The sequence below is a fragment of the Sebastes umbrosus genome, chromosome 7 (assembly GCF_015220745.1).
Source record: "Sebastes umbrosus isolate fSebUmb1 chromosome 7, fSebUmb1.pri, whole genome shotgun sequence".
Taxonomy (NCBI): domain Eukaryota; kingdom Metazoa; phylum Chordata; class Actinopteri; order Perciformes; family Sebastidae; genus Sebastes; species Sebastes umbrosus.
In genome coordinates, this window is record NC_051275.1 from 28044009 (window position 1) to 28068143 (window position 24135).

The 24135-nt window shown below is 40.8% G+C and overlaps 1 protein-coding gene and 1 long non-coding RNA gene across 4 annotated transcripts in view; one reads left to right on the forward strand and one right to left on the reverse strand.

Moving 5' to 3' along the window:
• The window catches only part of LOC119491416 (limbic system associated membrane protein), a 622005-nt gene that overhangs the window by 129704 nt on the left and 468166 nt on the right, over positions 1-24135 (forward strand). Inside the window, exon 1 of one of the 3 annotated variants that reach the window (XM_037775449.1) lies at positions 22493-22787. The exons of the other annotated variants lie outside the window; for them this stretch is intronic. Coding sequence (XP_037631377.1) covers positions 22724-22787 — 64 coding nt within the window. The 5' untranslated portion in view covers positions 22493-22723. Of the gene's footprint in view, positions 1-22492; positions 22788-24135 lie in introns of those variants that run through there. 3 annotated transcript variants of the gene reach the window in all.
• Positions 6468-13038, reverse strand: LOC119491419. Its single transcript, XR_005207606.1, has 2 exons — positions 9212-13038; positions 6468-6989 (listed from the first exon to the last, which is right to left on the reverse strand). It is a non-coding gene; the product is annotated as an uncharacterized LOC119491419 (long non-coding RNA).

Consider the following 24135-nt stretch of genomic DNA (forward strand, 5'->3'; position numbering starts at 1 on the left):
GATTGAATTTGGAGCCACCATTACACATAATAACGGTTTATGAAAAAGCTGCCTGTGCAATATTATGTTTTATTATTTTTTTAAAACATTGTATTAATAAGAATGCTTCTGCAGAGTGAAAACTAGTGAGTGGGAACGCTGAGTTACCTTGAAGCATGTTAATACTTGATAGCAGTAAAGCTGCAGCTCCCAGCCACAGTCTGAATATGTCATGATGAATACTGCAGGTATAAATACTATTACTACTGATCATAATAACATATACGTCCATGATAATAGCGTGGGTAGTAGAGTAGCATGCTCTCTGTGTGTCTCTCTCTCGGCTAAAGTAATGATCTCTCCAGTGAGCATCTTCCTCCAGCTCTGTAATGATTTCATGAGTAACTCATATTGAAGGGTCACTGCCCTCCTGAATGACCTTTGCCCTTAATATAAACTACTAGTGGAGTTAAAGCATCTTCAGCAAACAGCTGCACTTCTTTCCCGTGAACAGTCCAGCCTCACTTCATTTCCTCCGAGCTGCTCAGGCTGCTGTGCTGCAGGACTTTTCAGACTAACCGCTACAGACGGCGCTACTACAACTCTGATCTGTCTGCTAAATAAAGCGCTGTGACAGTAGATTTAAACACCCGGTACAGTTCAGCAGCACTGAGGAGAGGAAGCGAGAGGAGTCAGTGTCCCTGTGTTAGAGTCAATAGGAGGTTCATCTCTTTATCTCTGTGTCTTCTTTGAGCCAGTGGAGAGGTTTCTGGAGATGAAGCAACCTGGTATCAGGATTTTTCCAGCTGCACCTTCTGAAGCTGCCTGTTTCCATTGTTTGTTTCTAGCCTCCCTCCTGCCAGAGAGGTTGTGAATAATGCTCAGTGTTAAACACTTGAATCACACTGTAGTACTCTACACTGAATCAAACTCTAATTAGACTCATACTGTGAACATAAACAGCAACACCCACACTTACTCTCTCTCGCTCTCTCCACCTCACACACTCACACTCCATCGTGTGCCGGGGTGCTGAGCCACAGATGTGGAGCGGCTCTGCTGTAGTGATGATAAGGGTCGTGCTGGCTGTGTGTGTTGTGGGTTTGGCCTCAGTGTCTGGAGAGGCTTCAGGGTTGAATGTGATGAACTGAGAGGTTAAGAGAGACGCAGCAGGCAGGAGGCCAGCAGAGAAAACCAGAACACCATCACCTGCTAACAGACCACTCACATGCTGCTTGTGTTTGTACTGCGGGTTAGAGCTCCACATTACTTCATATCACACATTTGATGCATTTATTGTTTTTTTTCCATTATTCCCTTCATTCTTACTTACAGCTATGGAGGGAAAACTTTGTCAGTGAACACAGAAAATATGTTTTTATTACCTTCACTCTCATTTTAAGCTTCATTTAGGTCACTGTAAGAGTACAAGATAATCTCTGAGGACAGCTAGTGCAGTGAAGACTCACCTGTGGCTCGCTCTCTTCTGGCTCACAGTAGCTTTTGTAGGCCACTGTGAGACAACTGTTTAGCCACAGCTGTCGGTGATGACAGGGCTCGGTCTTCTCTGAGCTGCATTGTGGGGTGAGCGCTGGCCGTGGTGCTGAGCTGCAGGATTCTGTGCTCCAGAAGAGAAAGGACTCCTATCACAAAACATCCAGATTCTTAAGTTAATAATAGTATTTTCTACCCAATTATAAACTTAACTTTCAGCTGTACTGGATACACATATGTGCAGACCTTTGTGGATGAGACACACCGACGAATGAAGGCTTTATTTGCAAAGACTTTCACTTTGGACCACATGTGACTCACTTGTTGTGTAATCTGTCTGTAGGAACACGTTGATCTCTGAATCAGTAAATCAAGGTGCGTTTGTTTTCATACATAAGTGTAGGTACGTGTAGTAAGTACAGTCGTTCCCTCTTCAGCCCTTCAGGCAGTAATTCTGTCAAACAGACTGATTCAGTGGCTCCACTCTGAATAATTTCGTGCTGCATTTCTGTTTGGAAACAAACATCAAGGGAAAAGGGCTAAATAGACAAAGAGCAGCAGATACTCCGGGTGTGTTTGGGTGCTAGAAACTGGACGTAGGAAGAAAGTGTGATCAGCTCAGATAACAGCTACACAGCCCACTCCACTCATTAACATGGTGACAGCTGTGAAGGGAGATGTGCATGTGGAGACCAGTGAGGATTTGATCCAGTTCAACAACTTCCCTCCACATCGTCAATATTAATATTCAGTCACCTTTGATTCTGTGAAAGGATAATGATCTAAATCTCCATGTAAGATTTCTCACATTATCATCAAGAAAAGAGTGAGATTTTACAAAACTGGTAATGAGAACATTTCTACATACTGCAGCAGAATAACAACTCGTATCCCGTTAGGATCTGCACACCGGAGAGTCCTTGAAACTTTGAAATTTCCTTCAGAATTCTTTGTCAAATATGTTATTGTTTATAAAACTTTCTTCTCTCAAATCAGAGGATCTGAGAGGTGTGAGGATTTACACGCATCCCAAAAGACTAACAGCCTCAGCATTTCCCAGTCCAGAGCCAAGATACAACAGCAACATTTCCCTTTTCAGATACTCATCAGGTTCACCACAGTGTTTGTCACAGAAACTCTGTTCTCTCTCCAACCTTCTGAAAGCAGCTGAATCGACCTTCTTTATCGCCCGTAGCAGAAAAGGAAAGAGGTAGGAGGAAGAAAAGAGGTGAATGAATGGAAGGAAAAAAAAAAAAAAACACTGTAAAATTGATTTCAACAGTGTTTTTGTTTGACAAAAACTACTCAGGAGAAAATGCTTCACATGCATAAACATTGTGGCGGAAATACAGAAAAACACAGGGAGAAGACAGGACGGGTAGAGGGAGGAAAATCAAGTTAGATAAAAGTGACAGAGAATGAGAGGAAAACAAAAGAAAACAGAAAAAAGAAGGCAGGAAGAAAAGACATAAAGAAAGATGTTGCGAGAAAGACTAAAAATGTTTCATGCACGTCATGACAGGGAACAGACATTTTCATTTTTATTCTGTCACCACAATTCATCTGTCACCTCCTGCAGCAAAACCAATTCTTCACAAGAACCGTTCAGAATCCAGGTACAGTTAGTCTCCTTCATCTCATATAAATTCAAATAATGTTGAATATAACCTGCTACCAGTTTCCCCATCAGGTTATATTTATTGATTACCAGTTAGCCTAATGTATCTCTAACATCAACGTAGCAAAGAAAACGTCCCTCTGAGTGTTTATAAGATGATAAATATGTATTTGTATGTATGTAAAGAGACAATATTATTATATTTAATAGAAGTAACTGCTAATATACCATTACAATAACACTAACTGTGCTCATTGCAGGCAGTGCAAGAAGCCCACAGTCATCTCTCCTCTTCAATAATAAGAGGAGAGATGGAATAATGTGTAATAAACGTGTTGTCTTATAATGCGTTAGTGTTTCATTAGGTGCAGTCAGTCTGATGCAAACTCTTCATTCAGCGTGTGTTTCATCTCTCTATTGCTGCCACCTCAGGGCTCTGTAGCATTACATGGATTTAGAGCTGCTCGGTGAGCATTAACACTTCAGTTCCACCAGAGACATCAAGGCCTCTGGACTTCATCACGTATCCAATATTTAGACACACAGACTGGAAAACTCCCCGGCATATTCATTTAGTAGTATAGTCCTAGTGGTTTGCACATTAACTACAGTGTGCGTGTAAAATCATAGTAGTAATACATCTAAATAATGAATAAACCTGCAGGTCTGGTAGTAATTAGTGTTGTGATTAGACTGATTTGTAATAAGTTATAATTCTCTCCAGCTGTTTTATACAGTAGAAGGGGATCAATTCATGACTCATTCATGTGTTCATTTCTCTTTCCATAACTGTTGGCTAGGAAACTTTCTAATGAGTTTTATATCCAACAGCATTTTGAGGTAATTTTAATTTAAAAGCCATCAGGACATTGAAAGGCTCATCTTCTTCTAATGTTTTGACTGCAGCAAACCCCTCTAAATCCTTTAGTGCCGACTGTGTTCCCTGTCAGAGAGTGTGTGCGGAGGAGAGAGGACCTGTCACATTGTTTTTTAAAGAGGTGGAAGGTGATGGAAAAGAGAATCACATATCACGTAATAGTCTTCTCAGAGAGGAGACTCTCAGCTGGTCACATAAAACGTGTTAACAATTCTTCTTCTGCTATAAAACTGCTCTTCTGCCAGTTTAGTTGCAACTGTTGTGTTTTTCAGTCTGTGGAGGTTTGGTGGAAGAGAAGAAACTGTTCAAACATCACTGAATCGACAACTTGTTGGTCTTTCTACAGATCAGTGTTGTCCTGAAGGCAGGAAGGCTCCCCGTTGCCTCTGAGGAAGAGTCACTTTCCAAGATACTAGAGAGGCAGACAGTCTGAATATATCAGCACCAGGAACTGAACATCTGCTTCCTCCACAACATGAGAATATACTGTAGTACATTCAGTTATAATTGCATTTGGTTTGTTCAGTCTGTAGAACTGTTTCTATCCTGTAGTTTTCTATTACTGCAAAGCCTTTTCACAGGATTTCCCATGTGTTCGGGTTCGGCTGTTCTCAGATCACTTTATCGGCTTCTATAAGACTTTAGAATTGACTCCAAGACTTTGCTCCTTGTTTATAAAACACTAAATGCTCTCGCTCCACAACACCTCTCAGACCTGCTCAGTGCTTATGAGCCAAACAGGTCTCTCAGGTCATCTCACACAGGCCTGTTTCAAGGATTAAAGTGAAGTCTGGGGAAGCTTCTTTCACGGTTAATGCTCCGGTCTCTGGAACAGCTTCAGATGACCTCAGATGCCCCAGCATGGACCTCATTTAATAGAAAGCTTAAGGTGCTGCTTTTCTCCTCCTTTCTTTTGACCGGCTGCTGCTGCTGCTGTGCTTTTTTATGTGTGTGTTGTTTGAGAAAGATTAGATTTGTGTGTGTGTGTGTTTGATAGTTATAGGTGGATTAGTTGAGGATTGATGAATATTTAATGTCGGCTAGGTTTAATCCTTTTTGTTTTCTGCGGTTTTCATGCAAACCACTCTGAGTTTGTCTGTGTATGAAATGAGATATGAACTGAAGTAACTTTGTCCCTATCCTCCTCTTCCTCATCTTCCCTCTCTCTATGATGCATTGGTGCTCTTGTCCAGACAGCAATATTGAGCATTGTAAGACACAGCACAGACTGGACTTGTTCATGTATTGATACATTAATTCCTCCTCCCTGCTGTGATCTCCGCGGTGCTGCGGGCCACCCGCTGTGCTTCACTGAATGTCAGCTCACTTCCTGTTGTGTGATTTGGGGCCAGTCTTTTCTGTTGTCCAATTAACAGTGTGTATTCAATTAATGTTGATAAAGGTTGCTGATGTGTACCAGGGGTTTCATTGGAGTCTAACAGACAAAGGTTCTTTGCATGTCAGGATTATAACGAATATTGTTCCTCATCATAGACTTGATCTCACTGACTACCGTAGACTGCCTCAGCTTGTTCTTCTGTCAACACAACAGACTCATACAGAGACAGAGGATCATCACATCACTTAAATCTAAGTATAAAATTGTGGAGGAGTAAACCATTATGTGGAAACATGACACCGGTGGTTAGGAGAGTGTTTTCACCTGGTCTCTATGTTGATAGTCTCATACCTGCCAGCTCCCATTATTTAACTAAAATAAAAATGAATAATGAACAAATTGGTTACACAATTCAATTTAATGGCACAGAGGGAGTCACAAAAACTTGCTAAACTATCCAGGCAGTGTAATTTTTCTGTATCTGTGCAACATTTCTGTTCTGCTAAAAGCCTTTAGACGTCCTCTAACTTGTCTCATAGCTTCATGGTTTAGTTATCACAGCAGGAAAAGCACAGGTGTAACTAGTTTAGTTACCGATGGCTCAGTTCCATTGAGTGTCAGTGAGACCTGTGATGTTCCTGCTATGACGGTAAACATACTCAGTCAGACTGTGTATTGAAGCAGCTTTTGTAGCAGTGCTGAATGACAAAAGTCACAGTTATAGAAAAAAAAATAATGAAGTACTGTACAGTGATATAATTTTAATCTAAAAAAGATTGATACATCATATGATGCAGTGATATGTATATTTAGATTCACATTTTTAGGCTTATGAACTGTGAAGTAGGGATATCATGTATCTCTGGTTCTTAAATGTCATCTGGTAATACTCTGTTAGTTTGTGTTGCTATGTTCCACTGCTGCAGACCTTTGACAGGAAGTACACTTGGAACATTTTGTTGCCTTAGCAACGGAATGTTCCAATGGCAATGAAAAGTTTTGTTTGGAAAGAATCAACCTCATCACAGTATTTAATTCTAAACACACAGACATGACAGCAGACTTTGGGGAACTGGGTCCTGTGAAGTTGGATTTCTGGGTGAGTTCAGCCAATGACTTCTACAGAGAGACTGAGAGGTGACTTTTCTTTGTTGTTCAATATAAACAACTAAAGAGAATCCTAATGGGAAGAAAGAAAAGGTCTTTCTGAATCTCAATTTCATCAGATTTTCTGTCTTTGATAAAGGTAAGAGGAAGTTTAAAGAAAAACAATGAGGTTTAAAGTAGGTGTGTGCGCCTGTTGGGTATATGTCAGATGTTTAATTGGGATGACCTTGTTCTTGGTTATTTGTTGTTTGGATTAACTTTTTAGTATTCCTAGAACAGCCTTTGTGTTGTCTCTGCGGTCGGCCTTTCAGTAGTATTTAAGTACAACAGTGCTGGTCATCTCCTAATGAGCGGTCATGCTGAGCTGCTGAGTATTCGTAGCACTGAATGTGGTGATAATGTGTATAGCTTCCAGCTCTGGTTGCTGCCAGCAGGGCAGTCCTGCTAGTCTGAGTGTGAACTGGGTCCTGTGTGCTGCATAATGACATCCTGTACTGCTGGGAGCTCTGGGAGGTCACACTGCACTCCCACAGCACTGTGTGAGCCAGCATGCAGGAGGACAGAGCTGCAGGGGACTGGTCAGAGTGGAGGAGGGTGAAGACAACAGTGAACAGAGACATACAGAGAGAGAATAAGAATCAGTGAGTTTAAACTGAAGTTGTTATTTTGGGAGTTGGTAATGAATTCTGTCAATAAAGCCTGCTGTGTCTCCTCTCTAATTATCAGACTGTAGCTGTGTTCCTATCAGAGTTTTTGACTTTTGAAAGCAGGGAAATCTCAGGTGTCACTAAACAACACTAACGATTGTTCTGCTGACTGAAATGCAGCCATCGTTAATGTTATTAATTATACCTGCTGTTATTTCCTGCTATGACCTGTCTCTTTTTAGAGGTTCTTCCAAATGCAGCTGAGAAATGCAGCTCTCTTTAGCTCAATTTAAAGGACACAAACATATTTTCATCCTCCAGTGTCCCATAATCCACCGTGTGATGATGTTGCTGATTAATGCTTGTGCCCAGGACCTGACTCATCATTACTGATGCTATTAATCACACCTCTGCTTTTCCTGCTATGGGGCTAAACATACTCAGTCAGACTTGGTATTGAAGCAGCTCTTGTAGCAGAATGGATGTGCTGTATGACAAAAGCCACAGATATAGAGAATCTAATGGATTACTCTACCATGCTGTCATTTTAATCTACAACAGACTGTAGACAGTAACTGTTGTGTCGCTATGATCCACTGCTATAGATCTTTTCAAACTTGGCAACATAAGCATTCTTAATGGGCCCCTTTGTATTTCCTCTAGGAACGTTTGTTAAAGGTCCCATATTATGCTCATTTTCAGGTTCATACTTGTATTTTGTGTTTCTACTAGAACATGTTTACATGCTGTAATGTTAAAAAAAACGTTGTTTTCCTCATACTGTCAGCCTGAATATGCCTGTATTTACCCTCTGTCTGAAACGCTCCGTTTTAGCGCATTTTGACGGAATTGCAACAGGATTGCGTTGCTAGGCAACAGCTTGGGTCCATGTGTACTTCCTGTCAGCTGATGACATTCACATACACTGCAACCAGGAATAAACTAGGACAAATTTAGAATGTTTACTTTTAAAATTGTGTCAAGGGTCTAAATATTGTATATTCGTGGCATCACAAATGGGCAGAATTCCTGACAGCTTGTTTCAAATGCAGAGTTTCTGAATACGGGCTGTGTGGATTTCACTGTGGATTGAATGTTTCGATACTTTCACAGTATTTATATAGGACTTAAGCCTGCTTTATAATAAAAAAAACATGAAAATCACACTTTTTTATAATATGGGACCTTTAATGCAGTTGCTGACAGGAAGTAAACGTGGACCATTCTGTTGCCCTAGCAACAGAATGGTCCAAGTTTAGAATCATCTTTTTTTCACAGCATTAATAAGAGTTAAGTCAATCTAAATTCTAATCACACAGACTTGACATCAGACACGACAGCAGACTGTGGGGAACTGTGTCCTGTAAAGTTGGATTTCTGTGAGTTCAGCCAATGACTTCTACAAAGATGACCTTTCTTTGTTGTTCCATAACAAACAACCAAGGAGAATCCTGATGGGAAGAAAGGAAAACTCTGGTCTGAGTGTGAACTGGGTCCTGTATGCTGCATGAGGACATCCTGTACTGCCGGGTCACACTGCACTCCCACAGCACTGTGTGAGCCAGCATGCAGGAGGACAGAGCTGCAGGGACTGGTCAGAGTGGAGGAGGGTGAAGACAACAGTTAACAGAGAAAGATAGAGAGAGAGAATAAGAATCAGTGAGTTAAAACTTAAGTTGTTCTTTTTTGGAGTTGGTACTAAAGTGAGTTGTGTTGTCTGTGTGCTGCCAGTAATTTCTGTCAATGAAGTCTGGTTATCAGACTGTAGCTGTGTTCCTATCAGACGTTTTGACTTGTCAAAGCAGGAGAATCTCAGGTGTCACTAATCAACACTAACAATTGTTCTACTGACTGAAATGCAGCCATCGTTAATGTTATTAATCACACCTGCTGTTATTTCCTGCTAGGACCTGTCTCTTTTTAGAGGTTCCTCCAAATGCAGCTGAGAAATTCTGCTCAATATAAAGGACACAATCATATCTTGTCCACAGTGTCCCATAATCCACTGTGTGTTGATGTTGCTGATTAATACAGTGTGAGGAGATGTCCTCCACCTGTTTAAAGCAGGGATCACTCTGTAAATGTTGCATCTCACTTCTTCTTTAGGCCAGTTGTGAAGTGTGCATGTACTGGGGGAAAAAAAAGCTCACCATATTTCTTTTACATAACGACATGTAATGCAGCAGCATGAATTATCGCTGTATTTACAGTTTCAAAACACACACAAACACCAATCCCAGTCTAATCTTTGTTTTGTTAATATAACATCTGTGACTGTAGCAACAACAGCCGCCTCCGACACATTTCAGCACTCGATGTTCCACTGAGACACCAGATGGATCCAGTTTGATTTGTCACAGTGACGTTCAGAGGAGATCATTTCATGGTTTAGAGAACAGTGTTCACTAGTGTTGTGCTGGTGCAACATGGCTAAAGACAATAATATAAAGAGCTTGACATTTACATTTATGTAATATAACATATTCATATCAAAATATTTAAAAGCTCCTAATGTGTTTAAATGTCATCTCTGATACTTTTACTATTTTGTAATGCAGTTGAGTCGACTCTCATCGCCTCAGTGTTCAAGTAGGTTGTTCTTCAGAGTTGAACAGAGTCTGAACTGGGCTCCATCTCTCTGTCAGAGCGAGGTGAAGAGGCCTTCTGATGACTGTCTGTCTGCTGGCTGCTGCTAGAAATGACTGTGAAGTGTTTTCATGTTCCAGTCAGTCCATAATAAGTCCTCTCACGCTCAGTTCCTCTCTCATTTTTTTGAAGGACACAACAAAAAGGAGCTTCATCTCTCACCCTGTTGACTTGTTATGTTCAGAAAGGTTTGAAGAATCCGACTGACTTGATTTTGGATTTTATAGCCGAGACCTGAGACTGACTATTGACCTGTAAACCAATGACTGGTTATGAGTGGGGATGCTAGTCTGTGTCTATTAATGACTTCCAGTATTCTGTTTGGAACAGAATGTGTGAGTGTGATAGAATTTAGAATATAATCTAGAAACTATGACACATCAGAGGCACATAATTTCCCAGAATGCAGATCATATCTTACAACAGAGAATACTGAAGACTAGTATGTATCGTATAGAAATGAAAGAAGCACAAACAAGAGCCGTATCTGAAGAAGTTACACCTGATACAATCCTAGAGAAGGAAAACAACTCGGAGGTCACCCAATGACCAACCTCAAACATCTACAGAGTCTGCTGATCCTTCTGCCTCTGATTGGAAGTCTACAGCCGAGGCAGAAAGTGTCTCTGTGTTCCCGTCATCCCATAATACCATAAGTCCTCTCACATTCACTAAAACCTCCAGATGGAACTTTCTGAAGGACACAAACTGAAGAGGAGCAGAGCTTCATCACTCAGGCTGCTGGTGTGTTTAGCTCAGAGAGGTCTGAAGGATCAGACCGATACCTCGCTGCCTTCCGCAGATTGTTGACGCTCTCCTTCATCAGTTGTACAGTTCACACTGTTTGTCATAATGTGGACTGTTAAAAGCTCCAGCTTCAGTAAATAGATCTCTAACCTCCAACTCTGTGTTATGAAGAGTCAGTGACGGGCAGCTGAGTGGAACCGAGCAGAGAGGAGAAGTCAGTCACTGTGACGGCCGCCTCCACACTTCACACACTCCTTTACACAACCACAAAGCAGGTGGAGAATGTGTAATGTGATGTGTGTCAGTTTGCAGACAAATCATCTTGCATACATTAATAATCAGTAGTATTTGGAGGAACAACGTGGTGACGAGTTATTTTCCCAGAGAGCAGCAGTGGGGACAGTCTGGAGGACGGTGTGTGCATGTGTTTGCCTGAGAAAGAACAAGAACGTGTTTGTGTTTGACTTTAGGAACATAGAAATTACATTTATTTTCTGTAATGTGTGCATATATGCTAAATGCTGCATTTGTAGTGTATCTATGTTGAATATACTGGCATGAAAAGGGAGATGGACATAAAGACAGTATTGGAAACTGCTCATTAGTGTGGAAGGAGTGAGTCTGCATGAGAACAGACAGAGGGATGGAGACAAATGGGTGGAGGAAGGACAAGTTGGGACCTATTTGAAGATATTGCAACACACAGTCTGATACATACAGTTGGTTAAAGCTTGAAGTGGAACCACCTGTTGAGTTTTTAATATATTGAATGAAAGGCTTCACGTCTTATATGTATATTTGCATATTGGGGCTGATATTTCTTATTAATCCTGACTTCTAAATAACATTATGATCAAGCATAAAAGTTCACTTTTGACCCCAGTAATAGTCTAACAAAACACTCCCAACTAAAGGTCCACTTAGTAGCTTCTTCTGGAGCTCCCAACCATATCAGATGGTCTTCATCTGCAGATGGGCTTTATTCAGTTGCCATAGAGATGGATTTGTTTACACGTTAGCTCAGCAGCTGTTATGATTTCATCCAGAGCAATTTTAAGAATTCTCATGTGTGTTCTCGTGTTGTTTTCTTTGGTCAAGAATGAACTTTTCTGCTCCTTTTTAAAGCCAAGACGGATGAGAACAAGTGCAGCTGCAGCTACTGCACAAATCTGTGTGTTTCTCTGTTAGTGTTCATGACATCAAGACAGCAGGAATCTGTATGAACTGTTTCCAGTTCAGCTACTCTGGTCGGATCAGAGCTGTTTTTATCCCGTGTGTCTCACCGCTGTCTGATCCTATTAGATCACAACACGTCTGCTGAGCTGATCAACACTGTAGTCCAGCAGGTGGTGAGCTGATGACCGTTCATAGTGGAGAAAATGAACATTAAATCACCTGATAATAGGAACTAGATTGGCTTTTACTTCTACCAGGAGAGCCTAGAGAGTCTGAGTGTGAAGTTTAGACTTTAATATAACAAAACAGTTCTATGTAAATGTGTCTCATGTAGGCCAGATACCCTGCAGTCCTCAGTTTAAATGAAGGCCACATCCTCACATGATGAGACCTTTGTGACACTGTGAAGTGTTTGTTCTCTTAGTAAACCAGAGGGATGGTGTGTGTCCCCTCAGTGTTCAGTCCTTGGTCCTGTCCTCTCATATCTCTCCATGTCCTCCTATATCTGATCCAAAGCTGGACATGTGTCCTCCGTCCCAGCCTGTCTTCTGTCAGAGCCAGAGGGCTGGAGCTGCTCTCTTGTGTCCTGTCAGTGTTTGGACCTCGGCTCTCTCTGTCTCTTCTCCACCAGACTCCACAGACACATCAACCACACACGGACTGACCTCCATCTTCTGTCCTTTAAACCAGGACAATGCTTCACGTCTCCTCCAGTCATGTCATTGTCACTGTCCTGCTGTCTGCCCTGACTGATTCAGAGAGCTTTAAATAGCATCCATCACAGCTGTTTGGTGATATTTGACTGAAAACGTTCATTGATTATTACATTTACTTAATTCCAATGGGTGTGAAGATTGTCATGTAAAAGATAATTTGACTTTTTTTTTTTTTCTAATCTTGAATCAACATCATTCATCATTTCTTTTTAATTATGTTTTTCAAAAATGTTATGTGCAGATGGTATTTTATGATTTGGCTGCTTATTTTAATTGGCGCATATCTGGAAAACCAGTGATCCTTTCTAGGCTTCTATTGATACACAACATTTTGTCATCTTTATCTCACCCTCCTCCGTTTCCTCCTATTTATTCTTTTATTCTACCACCTGCTCCTCTGTTTACTCTTCCTCACCTCTCACTGATTTTTACTCATTTGAATCTTTCTAATTTTCTACTGTGGCATTCATGTTCAGTCATCAGAGTAACGCGTTCATTTTATCTTTTTAAAAATCCTGTGATTCATAAGGAACAATGGAAACTCTTCACAGCTGAGTTTAATTTTTAGCTCCCTTGGCGCTGTTGGTTCAACAACAAAAACATCAAACTGATAATTCTGCATGATTTGTGATGAATAACCATCGATGCAGTTTATTCCTCTGTGCTGGTGCAGCTGTTAGAGAACATCATCTCAGTGAAACCTCACCCAAAACCAAATTGTTCTCCTTCTCCGTAAAGTATCCCGTAGCAAGTCTGAGATCAGTTCATCACCGCCTCTTTCAACAGTACAATGACTTAAAATAACTTTAGTTCCACTAGCTAACAACCAGCCAATCCACTGAGTGCAGCAGTGAGAGAATAGAGGAGGACAGAGAGAGGGGAGGAGAGGAGGAGACGCTCTGTCAGTCAGGGTTTTGTCTCTGTTGACTGTGTCTGAACTGGATTCAGCTCAGACTGAACTGGTTGTGTCATATGAATCACTGGAGAGTCAACCACAGTGTTTGAAGAAGGATGTGCGGGAAAGTACAGGGCAGAGCTGGATTTGCTGGTTGTTCATTTTTAGGACAAAATAGTTGAGAGAAACAGTGAACTAGATCCCCCTGCATGAACTACATTACATCATAGATATATGAACACACTGCAACAGGAACAAAGATTCATCATGGACATCACAGATCAAATGTACTCATGACTGTACGTTTCCAAATTCTGAAGCTAATATTTCACACTATGTGCTCACTCAGTGTCTATTGATGAGTTATAGGTGACATTTCATGAAGTGAAGTTGTTTTGAAGTTTTTGCATCGACTTAGTAACTCAAATAACTTTTCCTTTTTTCAAACTTAACATAAACTTTCTAAATTGTCTCCTTTGTATTTCCTGTTGCAATGTTTGTTAATGCAGCAGTCGACAGGAAGTAAACTTGGACCAAAGCTGTTGCCCCTAGCAACAGAATGGCAATGAACAGTTCTATAGAGAACATCTCGTCAGAGACGATTTTCTTTCACTGATTTTACTGAGTTTGAACTAATGATGCTGAATCACTGTTGGATTTCAAAGTGTCTCTTCTACATCGCTCTCTCTCAGTTCTTACGCGCCGTCCTCACACGTTTCAAGAGCTTTTCTTTGTGAGATTTGTACAAAATGTTCTTTCTCTCTGTCCTCGTACTTCCTCTTTCTCTCTTTGTCACATATGCTTTCATTTTCTCTGTGAACTATTCAACTTCTCTCTGTTCAAAAGTCATTTTCAGCTTTTTTCCACCTACACAATTCACTCTTGTTGTTCCTCTTAATGGAGTTGATTGGGAATAAAACTGATCTGTACATGTTTTCCAGCAGCTGGATTGGCTGGACTGAAGTTAACCCACCACCTTTGTCTCTTTATCCACATTCAATACTACTCTCAGACTTGTGATTGCACTCTCACATGTTTGGACCATCTACCTATTTGTTGTCTCGCTTCACTGTCCTGGTTAGAAGATGATTCAGTTCATACCTGATGTCTGATCATGTCTTTGTCTCTCTCTGTTTCTGTCTCCTGGTTTTCTCCATCCTGAATAGCAACAGCTGCACATCATGTCCAGTTCTCACTGAGGATTATGGCGTCACACATGCTGTTTTTAGAATGAACACACTGTAAAAGAGGAGGACAATCATTCATGATGGTGGAGTTATTGACAAGCAGAAGGTCTTACAGGATGTGAGCGAGACAGACAGGATGGATCAGGGAAGATGATTCCTCAGTACTCTGGTCCTGTTCTGTTAAACAGCTGATACTGTGTGACTCGATGCTGATGGAGTGATTGTTATTTGAGAGGAAAGCTCACCGAGGTCTGGAGTAATTATTGTCTGTAAATGTTGGATAAGAACACCTGCTGTGCCAGAAGCAGCCCTTTTATTTGAGTTTGAAAACACACAGCCTCAATTTACCTGCCAGATCACACAATTAGCTTCAGTTTAGCTCTGCTAACGAAACAGATAATAACAACTGGGGTTGTGATGTCATGTTTACCGACAGGCCACAGTAAAGTTTGATTTATCAAACCTGGCCAGCAGCCTGTGATGCAGCACACGGGGGATAAACAGTTCTGTTAGTCGGCTCTGTCGGCTACGGAGAGTCAGAGACATTAATGAACAATATGAGACACAATTAGACAATTAATTCAGTTAAGTGTGAGAAGAATTAGTCTGTAATTAGCATTGCTGCTATGAGGAGACGCAGAGGATCATCAGCACCTCCTTCACCTCCTTCTCTGCTGCCATAATGTAGTGTATATATCCTAGTATATGGGAATCTGTTGAGTTTAACCAGCTGCAACTCATTCGTGTTATTTCATCCAATGCAGTGTCACATTTATTGTTCATTAACAGAAGAACAAGATTATAACTGCAGACAAATACCTCCTTCCAGATGATGAAAAGATCAATTATCCCCTCATCTGTCTGTCTTTGTTAATGTTTGCAATGTAACACATGGATGCTACTGTAGCTGCAGATGTTTCTATGGTTACAGTTCTGCCACATGTCGACTGATGCTGGTGACACATTTGTATGATTGCAGTCCTGCAGAATGTTTTCTGGCAGCCTGTAAATTACTTTAGCTTGTAATGGTGTAATTTTGTAGCTGTTTATGTCATGAACATTAAATGTTTGCTTCTGATTGGCTGGCAGGTGTGCATTAAAATTGTATATCTGTATATCTACAACAGTAGTATTATTGCAAGGCCAGTGAATTGTATTAAATCTACTGTGAAGACATTTCTTCTGTTGTATGAAGGCAAAGCATCTCTTCACTCAGAACATCTGTCCAACAACTTTTTGTCATAACTATATCTTTATCTTTTGTTATTAATTGATATATGGGATCATAAGAGAGTTATTTATGAACCGATGATGCACCACTTCGGTGGCTGTTTTTTCTTGATGTATTGTTGTTGTTCCAGACGGCTGAACACTGACACCAGCAGTCCAGACAAAATCCCATTGTTCTTTTTTTAACTGGCTGTCAATCATCTTCCTCCCTCTTCTAACTCATCTATGAATAGACACTGCAGCTATTGGCTCTCTGCTCGCAGCAGAGGAACTACTCTAATGGAGAGGTAGTGAGGTGGAAAGATAATTTTCCTAATTACTGCCTTTCTATTAACTCTTCATTAATTGTATTTTTTGTAGATAAACAGCAGTCTCACTTCTCTTCTCCCTGCCTTTGCATTCAGGAATACTTCTGTTAGCAGTGAGATCCAGTTCTCTCTGGGGAATAAAGACCCAGTGACAGAGACCAACGCACTTTTAACTGGATCTGAACCAGAAAGTGATGCTCTGCTCTACAGACATTTGGCTCTCTGTCAGAGGGAAACTGTTATCAAACCAAAGTCTTTAGGGAAGCTTCCCCTCGTTTGCGTGCCAGCTGAGAGCTGCAGCGTTGCAGCAGAGAGCTCAAGTATAATGAGAGCAAAACAGTCATAAATCAACGCTCTCCGCAGAGTCCCAGGTAATCAGCTGGAGGTCTGCTGTGATGGAAACCACTGGGATGGAGTCACTAGAAATAGACAAAGGAGCTCTTTATTCAGGACAGAGACCAACAGCAGAGGAAACTGGAGCTCCAACAGTCATTAGCGTCGGAGTACAAGTAGCACAGAGTATCTGCAACTTTACTGTAAATGATCCACTTCTGGAGGTCACGGCTCGGAGTGGACAGAGTGCTGCGTAATGTGGTGTCAGATTTAGAAGTTAGATCGATACAGATCTTTTCTGAGCTGCATCCTGATACTTGATGGATGGAAAGTCTAGCAGTAAACTTTCACTTTCAGACTCATTACATTTTACAGTAACTGGAGAGAGTCGGGCCTGCAAACTGGATTTCTGTAGATATTTATACTCAAAGGATGACCCCTGACCTTTCCTCCAGCATATGAACTAGTTTACCTTTGTTCACACATGTGCAGTGTGAATATAGTGCATTATGCCCTGGTGAAGCTCCTCTCTGGCAGGTGAAAAGAAGCAGCTGGCATACAGCATGTGTATCGATGGAGGAGTATATTTGGGCCAACAATGGAGTTAGATGTGAACAGTACTGCAGTGCAGGGGAAGTGGGCAGTCCAAATGTTGAGGCAAAAAGTGAACAGAGAAAGTAACAAAAAACGAACTAACTTTGTCTTTAAAGTGAAGCAAGTATGCATAACAGAAATATATGGTTACACGGATAATTGCTAATGTGCTGTGCCATTTTAAGTAATATTTTCAGAAATTAAATCACTGCTAGTTGTTCATTAATGTAGTGACAACAGCAGTGTTCAACAGTGAACCCAGCTCTGTGCTCTGCTGTTGCTGTGTCTCTGTCCATGGTGCTGACTGGGAGGACGGATCAACTCACTGGACTCCAGTTTGACAGTTTAAAGAGGAACTTAAAGCCTCTGTACACCCACACAGGTGTTCTCAGTTAATATGGCTGATCAGACCTCTGCTCAGGTTGAGAGTAGGCCGAGCTTTGATGGGAATTTATTAGGTCACAAATTTTAATCAACCAATAGGATTGATTGAGGTGTAATTTATCCCACCCCAACAGGTTCAACAGAGCCAGCAGGAGACTCAGGAGGATGTCACTCAGTTAGTCTATAGAGACTATAGAGGCCACTGAATGTTACTCTCCACAGGATTTTACCAGAGATATTAACAGGAATCTTGTACATGCAACCAGTGAAGCAGTTTTGTTTCTGGACCGTTGTTTAAAGCTCAGAGTCTCTGGTGGGAGACAGAGTGATGCAGAGTCACAGATGTCTAGATAGGAATCATCAGAGATCACTTCATCTTTATTCAATCACCTCTTCTGGTGTATTTATCTGCCTTTTGTTTGGCCTCTACCTCCATCATGTTCTGCCTCTCTCTTCTTCCTTGTCTTTCCCCTTTTATCTCTATGTTTAGATCATCTCTGTCTCTGGAGTATAGTTGAGCTATATTAAAGTAAAGCTCACGTTGCATTAAGCTTGCCACATGATCTGAGAGTGTATCCTGGACGATGTACATATTTCCTTCTTTCATTCCTCCTCATAGTGATCTCATATATTCACCTCAGAGTCAACACAGCCCCAAATTCACCCACATTATCTTGAGTGTTTCACACTGACATCCAGAGGTTTGCTGGAGGACAGAAACACTGTGGGCTGGAAATGAATTATGGATCAAAACACTTAGAGGTCAGGAGCTTTGAACTCAGTGTTCAGTATGATAAGACATGAGTGGACTGCACTCTGTAAAATGAATCAGAACGTGTCTCTCTAATGAGGGACTGTAATGAGGAGGACGTGTTTTCACCTACAGTGGTGATGTCTGTGGTGACGCAGAACTGTGACAGCTGGAGAAACTGTCTCGCATTATAGACGGATATAAACTTGGACATTTGCCTCGTTTCTTGCATCATATGATGTTAATGTCTTCTTCCAACATTGGCAAGATTTTAGTATTTTGCAAAGATATCAGTGGCACTAGCTAATGCGAAATCATTTCCTTCACATCATGACTCATTATAGAGTAGAATGTGGGACGTTTTGCATATTTATGCAGTTTGTTGCATCATTCAAACAGATTTTCTGCCTTCTCTCAGTCTGTATCTAAATGAATTATGACGTGTTCATACTGTGTATATGATTCACACAGTGGGCTGCGAGATGGTCTGTGATTACAGTGCGTTAACTGATGTGGCTCAGACTGAAGATCGACATTATGATTCTGTCAGCACACAGTGAGTGTGTGTGTGTGCAGAAATCATTTACATTTCATCCACCTGACTGGTGACTTTTGCAGTTTGACTTAAACATGAAACAAGACTTGACTCGATCTCTGAGAATCAACAGTCTCACTCCTCTGACAGCAAACTCTATTTTTCATCACGTTGTTTTGATGGGATTCAGTCTAACCTTTGCTTTGTTTCTCTTGCTGCTGGCGTGTTATGATGAAAACAGCATTCATCTCCTCTGAGCCTCAAATATAAATGAGCGGTGTGACAGAAACAGGTGGGGAATGTAAATAAACCCTCCAAACACAGTCCACCTGTGTCAGAAGGTCTCGCGGGTGGAAGCCAAACACAGATGGAAACTAAAAGGCAAAAAAACTGAGAGCACAAATTAGGAAAATACAAATATAATAGAAAATGTAGCTCTAAGCAGCAGAGTTTCTTCTGTGTGAGGGCAAAGATCCAAAGACCAATTAATATAGTAATATAACACCTGGTGGACAAACTTTATTATTATTATGAGCATTAAATCATCAGTTTATCTCTCTGAGTGACGACTGTGCAGCTGTTTACTGAACAGAACAGTCCAACAATGAAACGTATCATTACTGCTGCTGCTAACTGCTGTTTACTGAGCAGATCTGCCGCTGTGTTGGGAAGTGAAAACACACCCAGATGTTATATGATTTAGCTCTGATTCATGAACCATTAGCTTCTTTATGAAACAGTCACTTGAGTCTATAATTCAATCATATTGTGGTGAACAGATAACACTGATCAACTGTTGACCCATATGAGCAGGGCTGCTGTTATCTCTGCATCCAGATCATTCCAGTGTGCTCTGCGGACGTTTGGAGATGTCGGCTTTAATAATTAACATGGGAGGATATTTCTGAATTTGATACTCATTAAAGCTTTAATGTTGGCACGTCTGGAGGTAAAACCTCACCATCAGTTCTTAGTAGAAATATATTCAGATTAAAAAACGTTATGTGTTGTGTAGAAGCTCTCACTGCAGCTGGAGTTAAATATGGAAATTAAAGCAACAGCTTCTGTGGCTCTCTGAGAACTAAGTGTAATAAATCTATACTGTCAGGATTTCTTTGGGGTAAAACACCACACAGTATGTACACAGATAGCTGCTTCCTCCAGTGAGACCAACTAGACTGTCTTCACTATGAACTCCAACACATATTGGTACAAACGGGACTAAGCAGCTCCTATAGATGAACTAGAACACTGGTTCTCTGCCTGAGGGGCCCGGTCCCCACACGGGGGGTCGTGAGACCTTCTTGATTTTAAGAAGTGTAAGACAACTTTTTTTAAATATACAGTTGGCCTATATCTCAGCATTTCGTTAATTTCTGTGAAGAAAACTGAATGAAATTGTTATTTTTAGATTATTTAAGATATAAACAGGATAAGGGCACGGTGAAGACGTGAACACAAACTATATTCACACTCTGCTGAACAGCCTCGTCCTGCATTAGGAAAGTATGCAACCAAAGAAAACACAGAATTTGTCATGAAAAACACATAATACAGACAGAATTGTATTTAAAGTTCCCAAAAATAACAAGAAAACTCATCTGTGATGCAATATTCACAGGAAATAATCTGCTCAAAATTCATCCAAATCGCTCGTTTTATACAAACTTCCTGCAGTTATTGCGTTTAGTATTTGGGTTAATTGTACAGTTTATCAGTTGTTCTGTACTCTTATTGTTGTGCATTTCATATAATATTAAATATTCATAAAAAATGTCACTTATAGTAAGGGGTCATCAGTTTACTCAGTGATAGAAACGGGGTCCCTTGAGGAAAAAGGTTGGGAACCACTGCACTGGACAGACTATATCTAAGAAGACTTTTTTAACTGCACATCAAAAGTAGAAAATGTGGATGCTGATATTATTCAAACAAAAATATAACTTTTCTTAAAGTGCAAATATTCAATATGGGCAGCCATCTTCACTTTTTGTTCTCAGTTCATGTTATTATAAATATAAAGGCAGATACATGTGACTCATTTATGTTGTGTACTTTCTGTCTGTGTGAAGGAAAAGTCAATAAATGTACCACCATGTATTTTAAACCACTCAATATAAGTGTCAGTTAATATTACAGGTTTAAATATAATACATTATTTTTATTTAACCTTAATTTAACCAGGTTAGTCCCATTGAGATTAAGAACCTCTTTTCCAAGGGATCCCTGGCCAAGACGGTCAGCAGCAAGAACACAAAGTTGCAGAAACAGACACAAATACAGATAAAATACAATTCACAAACACTAAAAGCACTAACATTTGCATTAAAAGGAACTATCTACAGACAAATGGGGGAACAAAAAGGAACTTTTCTGGGAGTCAGCTGTACAATAAGGGGGCTAAAAACATTCCCATGCCAATGTTGTCTTAATATCTGATAAAGACCAGTCTTCATCTTAGCTTGAGGAGATATTTGTGAGCCATGTATATCTCCATAACACAGACATCAGTATCCACTGTTGACTCTCCACCTGAGATTGAATGTTACAGTTGTTCTCAATTGTTTACACACAAATACTGGTACTTGACACACAATGACCACAACATGTAACTCATGCACCAACCCCCTGAACCAATTCTGCTAAACTACAAGCACAATTCCTGCTTTACACTCAAATTGCAGTTCTAAAACACACTTTTTTCAAAACACTACACACAATTCTCTGCATTTGGCACAATTTTCATGAAGAAAATCTCATCAAGTTTTCACAAGGAACACACTGTCATTCAAAATTCTAAAGTCAATTGCCCTACTATGCACACTGACTCATCACATGGGCAAACACCTGTCACACAGTGTTACGATTAGCAATCAGAGCTTTAGCATAAAAGGGCAAACATTGCTTGTGATGTGGATGATGTGCTGTGGCCAGACCGAAACAGAAGAGGATGCAGCATAGTTTTTTTTTCCGTTTTGTTTTACTGTAACTGTATACAGTAAATTCCTCTGTTGTTTTGTATGTAGACCACTGTATGTGCAACTTTGTGTTGGTTGGGATGTACACTGTGTACATTGTTTTTGTGGGGAAAATAAAATATATTTGTTACCGTGTATTTGTGTGTTCTGAGTATAAAAACAATATTCTAAAATATTTTACAACACACTTATGTATGTACTGTCTGTAGTAAGTGTAACACTGAACAAAAAAAAGGCCTAAGTCATCATGATGAATGGAGAAGAAGTGTTTTCCATTCATCATAGTGTTTTACATTGAGCACATCAGTGTTCAACTGGTTCTTATAAATGTCTATTCATATGATGGTTTGTGTGTGTCATTTGAAAACAAAATACCATTTTGAGAAGAAATAACATTGTTTTGAATGTAAAGTTTCATTTTGCAGGAGAATTGAGGGGTTTTGCCCATTGTGTGTGTGTTTTTTGATTTGTGTGTAGAGTTCTGAGAGTATGAGGCATGCTTTCAGAAAATGTGTGTAAACAATCGAGAAAAACTGTAATACAATAAAAATAAAAAATACAAATAATAAAAATAGTGACAAATTGTTGACTAACAAACACGTGACTTGCTTCCTGAGATTGAATGTTAATACAATAAAAATAAAAAATACAAATAATAAAAATAGTGACAAATTGTTGACTAACACAAACACGTGACTTGCTTCCCTGTCCAGCAGTGAACCTGCTGAGAGGCAGAAAGAGTGAGAGCCTCGATGTGAAACCTCCTGGTTGTGATGCTGAATGCAATGTGCTGGATTAGTTCACATTAGTCCTGCTGTCAGTGCTCAACCACGACATGCTGCTTTAGTAGAAACACACACACACACACACACACGCACACATGCACACACACACGCACACACACACACACACACACACACACACACACACAGTCTCTCTGTCTCTGTGGGTGAGGGTGTCGGTAGGGGTCGCTACTGTCCGTGTGAAAGCAGCAGCATCATCATCATCATCAGCAGCAGCAGCAGCAGCAGCAGAGTCAGTCAGAGTCTCCAGCAGCTCTTGTGTTCCTCAGACTGGGATTCCTTCCTCCGCAGCGCTTTCTCTTCTGGACACTAGCCGCTGGAGACAGCGCTTCTTTGGGCAGAGCTTGGAGCTTTTAGCAGCTGCTTAAAGAAGGACACCATGCTTTACTTCTGGATACACACCGTGTTGATCCCCGGCGTCGCTTTCCTCTTTGGATTTCAAGGCAAGGGAGCGTTTCATTCATTCCTTTTTTTTTCCATTTCATGTCCGGACGTTTCCCACTATAGGAAATGACAGCTACCCTGGATGTTTATTGTGCTTCTGCTGTCTGTCCGTCTGCTGCTGACTCGAGTTGTGAAGGTATGTGAAGAGAGCTCCTCATGCTGGGACTTTGTGCTGCTGTGTGTTCCAGCAGAGCTGTTTGCTGTGAATAAAGTTAGTGTTGTGAGTGGAGCTGAGCTGATCTGACAGCAGTCTTCATGTACAGTAGCAGTGTGTGACACAGAGAAGAGAGCAGCTTCAGTACAGAGTCTCCTCTCAGCACAGTGCACACATGTGGAGCCTGCTGGACAGTCAACTCCACTGTTGTGCTTATTCAGCATGACATTATATGTGTGTGTGTGTGTGTTCAGTTCAGTTTGCACATGTGATAGAACACAAGTTAGCTTGTGTAAATTGTCTAATGCATGTATTTATATGTCATTTTCTCTTCTAAGTCTACTTGAAATACCTCAATATCTTCACACACACACACACACACACATCTATTTTCACTTTGACCCATGATGTCTACATCATAGATTGGATCAGTCAGTCTTGACCTATTGGATTCTCTTTGGCACTGCTCTTATGCTGTCAACCAGCCTGTTAGTGTGAAGTGTGTGTGTGTGTGTGTGTGTGTGAGGTGGATGAGAGAGAAAGAGTGTGGGATACACGTGGATGAAGAGAGAAGGAAGAAACAATGTAAAACCTTTAGAGAGCAGCAGAGATGATGGTAGTAGGATGAAAAGGAGGATGGAGGATCTTCTCTCACGTCTCTACTTGTGTAATTAAATGTCAGCAGTAAGTGATGAAGCTCTCCATGGCTGTCAGTGCAGCAGCAGTAAAATGAATAGTGAGTGTTTGGTAATGGAGTGGTGACAGAAGCAACGCAGCGATCGATCAGCTGCTCGGTTTGACTTCATGAGGAAATCAGTTGAAGTGAACAAACACGATCAGGTCTTCAGGGTCGCTGCTGGAAACAGAAGTGAGCCGCTGGTCAGTTTGAACCCTCTTGTGACCCGCTGGAACACAGAGACCCGACTTCATCTGTCTACACATGATCCAGATGACTGGATGAACATCATGCAGCTCATCTGGTTAATGAGGTCGCCTTGTTTGGGTTGTGAGTCTGTTTGTGTCTGTGTGCTTGTAGAATCTGTTGTATGTTTGTCTTTGGATATGATAATAGTCTTTTTTAGTAATACTCCAACCAATACTCTTTTAGAATAAAACACTCCACCCTGTTGGTTTGGATGGTGGCTGCAAATAGTTTTCTTCTTCACAAACTAGCTGACTAACTGCTCAGTTTT